The 8,305-nt window shown below is 40.1% G+C and overlaps 1 protein-coding gene across 5 annotated transcripts in view; it reads left to right on the top strand.

The window, feature by feature from the left end:
- Positions 1-8,305, top strand: part of ZBBX (zinc finger B-box domain containing) — a 159,440-nt gene that overhangs the window by 7,925 nt on the left and 143,210 nt on the right. For 2 of the 5 annotated variants that reach the window (XM_056807797.1, XM_056807799.1), the window contains 2 exons: positions 4,552-4,610; positions 8,099-8,232. In XM_056807797.1, coding sequence (XP_056663775.1) covers positions 8,165-8,232 — 68 coding nt within the window. In that variant the 5' untranslated portion in view covers positions 4,552-4,610; positions 8,099-8,164. Of the gene's footprint in view, positions 1-311; positions 474-770; positions 789-4,551; positions 4,611-8,098; positions 8,233-8,305 lie in introns of those variants that run through there. The other 3 variants (XM_007502259.3, XM_007502260.3, XM_056807798.1) reach the window with 3 other exon arrangements.

Below are 8,305 nucleotides of genomic sequence, written 5' to 3'. Positions count from 1 at the left end.
AAATTTAGCTCAGCTGTGTGATTGATGAATGGACCCTCCCTCAGCCTCAGTTTCCTCACCTGTCAAACTACCCCAGCGTTCTTTTTCAACCTTACATTTTTGTATTAAAGGTAGCGATTGTTATTTATTGAGCCACATAGGATGTGCTAGACGCTGGAGAGAGAAACACAGAAATCATGACTGTGGAAAGAGTTAAGTTCTCTTTCACCTGCCCTGGATGCTGGGGTGGCTGGGGACTGAGTACCTTCCTCCCCTCAGACCTGGGCTGGTTGGAATGCGCCGTTGTCCTCTCCCCATAGCCCGGCTGGCTAATGGTACAATCTGGCGGGGAGGGGTTGCCATGGCCACGGCGCGTCTCCAGGTAACCAGGGAGACAAAGGCGGAGGCGCCTCACGGCGCGGGGCGGGGCGGGGCGGGGCGGGGCGGCCCGCCCTAGCAGGCGGTGCTGGCGATGGAGGTGCAGTGGCAAGCAGGTGGGTGTCGGGTCCAGGCGGGGTTCGGAAACGGCCCGCGGGGCTCGGGGCAGGCGATCCAAGCTCCAAGGCGGCCGTGGAAGCGGGGGGTGGGGGGCAGCTAGCGGGCCAGGGACAGTAACGGTGTGTGGGGCAGGGGCTGAGGGAGAGCCAAGGGGCAGTGAAGCTGGGGTGGGGGTGGGGTGGAGACTGTTAACCTGCTCGCCTGGGCGAAGGACACAGCCCCTTCCGCCCCTCCCCCACACTTGTCCTCACTCGCCATTTAATGCCCTGGCACTCAGGGCTGGAGCGGGGAGGGACTGACCACCTGCCCAGGTATCCATCCCCCGTCCCCTTTTTTTACAGATGGGGAAACTGAGGGAAAGGAAGAAGCGAAAGAATTTCCCCCATCTGCTCACCCAGTAGGATGATAGGGAAAGGAATAAACATATAAATAGCGCCAATTGTATGCCAGTCACTCTGCCTAGCGCTTTTACAAATGTCTCATTGGATTCGTGAAACAACCCTGAAAAACAGATGCCTTAAATATCCCCATTTTATAATTGAGGAAATTGAGGCCAATACTGACTTGCTCAGGGTCATTCAGCTATTAAGTATCTTAAGCCAACTCTCAATCAGCTCTGCTTCCAGCATGCTCATAGATCAGACCCCATCAAAGCCAATCCCTGGTCACAGGACTACTAGAGGATAATGGACGGATCATTGATGAGGGGGTCATCTAGTCGTACCTCCTACAGTTAATACAGTGGAAGATTTACAGGCTACCTCCTTCCTTTTATAGAGGAGGAAGCAGCCACCTGGGGTGCCTGTTTGTGTGTGATAGGACTTGCCCCAGCAAATTGACTCTTAGAAGAATCAGAGGTTAGAGATCAGCTAATCCAAGTCTCATTTTACATGTGGCTTTACCATTTAGGTAAAGGAAATGCCTCCTGCAGATGAAGGTCAATTCTGTCTCTGAAACATAAATGCTCTGAGAATGGTGGGGATTGAATGACCCCCACCAAGGGGGAAACATGGCCAGAATATGTCAGGAGTGAGACGGAGATAACTGTACTCTAAACTATGCCACCAGAGACCTTCCTTAGTCCAGTCTTTTCCTTTTACAGATGAGGCAAAGTGTCTTTGAAGATGCTTGTCCCAGTTCATAGACCTAGTTGGATTATAGAAGGATATGAGGTATCACAGGTCATTTTGTCCAGTCCTGTCCTTTTATAGATCTGGAAATGGGTGTGTGGGTCACACAGGATCATGAGGCTAGTTCTTTTGTTCAATCCCCTCATTTTACACTTGAGGAAACTGAGATGCAAAGAGATGAAATGACATATCTGAGAAAAAGTGTCAGAAAGCACATTTGACTCAGTTCTCTTAGGAGGGATTTATCTCCTAAGGTCTGATCTTCCCACTTCATGGAACTCACTGTGGATGTCCTGATTAACATGTAAACTCCTTGAGGGCAGAGACCATTTCCCTTCTTGCCTTAGTAGCATAAAACAGGCCATAGGATTTGTAAAGTAGAGAGCTGGCTTTGGCCAAAAAAGACCTAGGTTCAAGTCTCACCCCTGACATTTCCTGGCCATTTCCTTCCCTTGGAAGAGGTTATTAAATCCCCTTTATTCTCTGGGAATCGCTTTGAGAATGTAGGTTTCAGATAAGGCACTGACCTCCATCTGCAGGAGGTCCTTTCCCTAAATGGAGGCTATACAACTAAAATCTCAGGTCCATTCCTATCCAACGTAGGTTACAAACATTGGTTAAGTACTTACCAGCCAGGCACTGTGCTAAGAACTAGAGATTCAAATACAAGCTAAAAGAAACAGTTCTTGCCCTCAAGGAGCTTACAGTCTAATAAAGGAAGACAACACACAAACACTGCTGGAAAGAAAACTAAGGCTGGCCAGCTTTAGGTACTTCTGCAAAATGAAAACTCCAAGAGGAGCAAAAGAACCAATAGGAAAAGAGGGCTGATCTGGTGGATGGATATTTCAGAGTGAGAAGACCCCAAGTTTTGAGGCAGGTTCTAGGGTGAACCCGTAGCAAGGAGCTGAAATCCCCTAAGTCAGAGACCCATCTTTAGGCAATTTTCTAAGACTAGAGATGGCAAAGAAGGGATTGACCTGCATTGGAGTTCCTGTACCATAAAAATCACAAGTTCATTTCCTTTTCAATTTCTAGCACATAGCAGTACCATGATACATTATTAAATGTCATGGACTGGACCCAATATATGCATACACCACTCTCTCTCTCTCTCTCTCTCTCTCTCTCTCTCTCTCTCTCTCTCTCTCTCTCTCTCTCTCTCTCCTTCTCCCTCTCTCTCTCTCTCCTCCCTCTCCCCCCCTCTCCCTCCCTCTTTCTCTCTCTCCCCCTCTCTCCCTCTCTTTCCCTTTCCCCCCTTTCTCCCTCCCTCTTTCTCTTCCCTTCTCTCCCTCTCTCTCCCTCCCTCTCCCAACCCCCCCCTCTTTCTGTGTCTCTCACTCTTTCTCCCATGAGTGAAAGTCCTTAAGTGTCAGTTGTAATACTTTATATATCAAACATCATTCTGCAGTAAGTGCAGAGCTATTCAAGGACCAGCATGGATGACCTGATAATTGAAATGCAAAAAAAAAGTTTTTAGTGATTGAAATATTTTTACTGTAAAACTTAGAAAACATGAGATTTCTGAAACATTAGCTTTTGTCTGTCGATCATCTATTTTTATCTATCCATCCATCTATCTTTGGGCTGAGTAAACCCTATAGAAACAAGGACAGTTTCTTCACCCATGCAGTTCAGTCTTAGAGGCATTGAGAGGTTGCCTTATTTTGCCCAAGATCATGTCCAGGTCAATGTGTCATAGACCTGACTTGGGCCCAAGTCTTCCTGATTTCAAGGCAGGCCCTCTATCTGCTATATTAGACAGAATTTCTTAATAAATACTTAGTAAAGGTTGAGTTGAATTGTGTGAGTTTCACAAAGTATCATTTCTAATTAAAAAACAAAATACTTTTTATTAAAGTCCCTTTTGGATGTCACATCATGGTACAGAGGTGACTATAGGTTCTCAAAGGCTTTAATTTTGGAATATAGCAGGTCCTACCAAATTGCAAAGTTTTCATGATTTGAGCAATTTGATAAGGGAGTCATGACCAGATTAGCCTTAAGGTGATGAGTTTTTGGGCTACTCATCAAGACCATTTAGTAAGGCATAGAGTGATTGGGCTCTGAGTAATAGAGGAAAGACCCATTCCCTTGAAATTGCAGATCTGGGAAGTGTTGGAAATAAAACAATAACCCATCATTCCCATTTTCCACTCCTCCATACAGGCTTTTTGATTCTCACAACAACTTTATCTCACTTTGTGCTGGGGAAAGGAACATGTAAAGTCTATATTAGAAGTCTTGGAATAGAAAGGATTTGTTATAAGCTTTTTATATTTTTCTTAGATCCTCAAGGACATTTTATCAACAAGAGACAAATGCATTGAGTATTTATGTATAAGGATGGGAGGGCAAAGAATTATGAATTCCTTACCTACAGGAGATTGTAGTGCAATTGGGAGGATTGGACATAGTCCAAGGCAAGGTGACATATAGCACTCAAATGAATAGATATGTTCAGAAGGGTGGAGGAGTTTTGAGTCAGGAGAAATCATGACTCTTTAGCAGAGTAGTTTCATGGCAGAATGGAGACTTGAGCTTCTGTTCCATAAATTAAAGAAGCAGAATATTATTTAATTAAGCAGAAAAGGAAGGAGAAAAGAGTATTTCTGAAATGCAGGAACAAAAGCTCTGAGGAGTACATATTCAGGAAATATTAAGTAGGTGATTTTAATTGAAGCATATGGAAAGCTCTAGGGAGATAAGCTTAGGAGGTAGGGTCAGGGGGGATGGTAGAGGGAGAAGCCTGGGTGCCAGTCCTAGGAGTATGGACATTGAACTTGATTCTGTAGGGATGGGAAGCCATTTAATGACTATATAATTGGCTTGATATTTGAAATTGAAAAACTGGTTAAGTTATTAAAAACATTGTTGTAAATCTTAGCAAATATGACTTTCAAAACATAATAGGTTCTCCTCCAAATTTTCTTATTTGTTACAGATTTAAAAGTGTGCTAGAAGAAAGAATACTTCTATCAACAGTCTACTTAAAGGATATAGGTAATCTTTGTAAAGACACAAGATACAATTTATGGGATTATGTGGACACAGAATCAGGAGATGGGAAGGGACTCTTAGAAATCTTGCCACTTCCTCCACAGAGGAGGAAAGAGAGTTTTTTTTTTCTAGATAAAAGTGACTATTTAGAACCATATTTTGTAACTGATATTTGTATTGGGAAAAGGATCATTATTGGCAAGATAGCCTCCTTTTTCTATGGTTTTGCCTAGTTTACATAAGTTAGGGTAAAAACTAACCTGTGACTTCTCTGGGGAAGGGAATGGTTGGATGAAGAAACACCCAACATCATCTCTAGTCCTAGTTGCCTAGTGCACTGACTTGTCTTGAGTCACAAACTGACATGTGACAGGGGAAGAGATTAAACTCAAGTCTTTCAGGCTCCCAGGGCAGCCCTCTATGCTTATATTCTAGTGGGATAGATGCAAAATGGAGCTTGACAGTTTAAGGGATGGAGGGCAAAGAGCAGAAATGCCAAATACATGACTGGCCTGCATGTAGCCTACTTGTGAGTGCAGCCCAACCCAGAATGAAATGTAATTGAAGAATATTTAACAAAATAAATAAAAATACAATAAAACAGAGATATTAATACATTTTAAAACAAAATCAGTATAAAGCCTGGGAAGCTCCTTATGGACACAATTGTGGCTCCTGTTTCTATATGAGTTCAACACCACTGGATTAGATGATCTCTGACGTTCCTTCCAGCTCTAAAACTTTTATACAATATAAAGCCAATATTGAGGAAATATTAAAGTGAAATTCCATAGGATTAAAATGTAAAACTTTTAAATTGGGTTTAATTTAATATCCAAAAAACCTCTTCACTTTGCTGTGCTCAAAATTAGTGAGAATACCAAATAGCTGCCAATGTTAACTCACTTAAGTACCTGGTAGAGAAACTCTTATGTTTAATGGATTCTCAAAGGGTCCACAGTTTTTAAAGTACTAAGGTTTTGAATTGAACCATTTTCTCCTTAAATGTTCCATTTATAAACTTTAATGTACTTTAATAAAGTACTTTTCTTAAACTCCTTTTCTCCTAAGGGGTTCCAATAAGATTATAGATATTAGGGGCAGATATTAAGTTTGCCTGTAAGGCAGAGTGACTCATTGTGACAGTGTGTGTGCTGATGGAGTTGCCCAGCTTTTCAGGCCTTCCTATTTTTCCTGGCCTCATTCTATTGAATCCTTATAGTTCATTAACTTAGACTGTGAACATGTATTGTGGGACCTTCAAGTCAGTAGATAATAGGTCATATTTCAGTGTCTTATAATCTAATCAATATAGTGCCTGAAAACGTAATAACATACTCAAAGACTTTCAGGATCCCATCATCATCATCATCATCATCATCATCACTGGACATCACATGACTTATTTTTTTGAGGCTGAATCATAAATTTGTGTTTTATCCTTGGGAAATTTTTGGATCAGAAATTGGTACTTTACCAGAGCCATATAGCTTACTGTCTTGGTACCCCAAAAGGGCGACTATTTCTCTGTTAGCTTTAACTGAGCGTGACTCCAATATATAATCTTCCTGTCTTCATAATACCAGAAAAAAAAAAAGCTTTCATGCTGTTGTTTGATGAACCATTTCAGAGACAGGAACTTCACTTATTACATTGAATGATGTGAAATGCACAAAATGATTTGACTAATTTGCACTTAAAACAATAATTATTAAGATGGAATAGTATTTGGGAATGTACTTTTTAAAAAGAAAGCTAAATTCAACCAGTTTTTCACAGTGTACATTATTTGCTTATGTTTCTGTGTGAAAGGGAACAAGTTATTTCAGCACAGTCTTGTGGAGTCTTCTTTTATGCTAATGCAGTGATAACACTATCATAATTTTTGCCAAAGAACCTGTTAGAAATAGTAGCTCCTGGAGGCTCAGTGACCTATCCGCAGTATGTGTTCTCTTCCTAGCACTTCTCACAGTGTCTTTTATATACATATATGTATATATATATATATATATATACATAAATAGATAAATAAGATAGTTGGATAGAAGGCTGGATGGATAGATAGAAAGATAGATAGATAGATGTATACGTAGATATAAATGGATGGATGAATGGATAGATAGATAGATAGATAGATAGATAGATAGATAGATGGATAGATAGATAGATACAGAGAGAGATAGAGAGATGGATAGATAGATATAGATATGTGCTTCATATACTCATGACAAATGATTAATGTAATTTAATCTCCCATGGTCTGAGCATCATCCTGGCTGTCCACCATGCCTGGAATGCACTTCTTTATTACCTCCACCTTATTGGATTACTCTTTATTCAAGAACACTATTCAAGCACCACCTTTTCCATGCTACTCTCCCAGTTTCACCTACTAGTGCCCACTAATTTTTCTTTATTTTAATTATTACACATTATTTCTCCCATATAAATGACCATTTTAACAAGTTTCTTTCCTAATAGAGAATAAATTCTTTAAAATATGGATTTTTTCCTATTTTGTCTTTTTATCTCACCACTTATATTCATGCCTGGCACACAGTAGATATTTAATAAATGCTTATTCTTTTTAAGCCCTTACCTTCTGCCTTGGAATCAACACTGTGTATTGGCAGTGGTGGTAAGAGTGGTAAGGGCTAGGCAATGGGGGTTAAGTGAGGGTCACATAGCTAGATAGTGTCTGAGGCCAGATTTGAACCTAGGACCTCCTGTCTTTAGGCCTGGCTCTCAATTCACTGAGATACCCAGCTGCCCCCAAATGAATACTTGTTGATTGAGGATCAAGAGGATGATTTCATAGTGGATTATGAAGTCCATAAAAGTGAAGAGGGATTGCAGTTTCTATCAATGGAAAGAGAATTGAAATTGAAAAAATGACAGATTTTTGAAGTCCTATATAGGTGGGACTGGGCACACTAGAAAGGATACTGACTGCTGGGTTTGGAGACACAGGCTTTAGCCCTGACTTTATTTTCAGGCATTTAGACAAATCTTCTGCCTTTCTGCTTTAGTTTTCCTATCCATAAAAGTGATTTAAATAGCTATGGTAAATGGTACTTAAATTACTTACCATTATTGTTGTGAAGGGGATCACTTTGCAATCCTAAATCATAATTTTAGTCCAGCTGTATTGGCATTGTTGTGAATTATATACCACAATTCTTATAAATATTGGCCAAACTCCTCTCCTCCCAGTCCCCCTACCTTGTGGTTTGTATTAAATAAGAATCTTGAGTTTTTAATGTGTACCTAATGATTTTTCCTTTTAAAATGATTGAATATTAAAGGTATGCCATTTACTTGAGAGTGACTTTATTCAGATAAATACAGCATCTTCTATGTTGCATAGGAAAATTTTGGTTGGAGCACATCATAATGAATTTTTTTTAACATTTTTCATTGTGTATATGACGTTTTGATTTACATTTTATTCTTTTTATTGGCTAAACATAATTATTCTATTTGATGACCAGGTCATATGCCATAAGAGATTTCAGGAATCTGAATACTTTGGAGAAGATACTATTTCATCATATATCATGAACACCAATGATTTTATAGTTCTTCCATGGGGAAAATCTGGAAACTCTGTAAAATTAAAAGCCAAGTAAGTGAATATGTTCCATTAATTGTAATTGAAATAATTATGGAAGTTTGTGAATGTCAGAATTTAAGTGTTT

This window comes from Monodelphis domestica, chromosome 8 (assembly GCF_027887165.1).
Source record: "Monodelphis domestica isolate mMonDom1 chromosome 8, mMonDom1.pri, whole genome shotgun sequence".
NCBI lineage: Eukaryota > Metazoa > Chordata > Mammalia > Didelphimorphia > Didelphidae > Monodelphis > Monodelphis domestica.
Note: the sequence above shows the minus strand (reverse complement) of the source record. Positions and strands in the feature narration are given on the sequence as shown.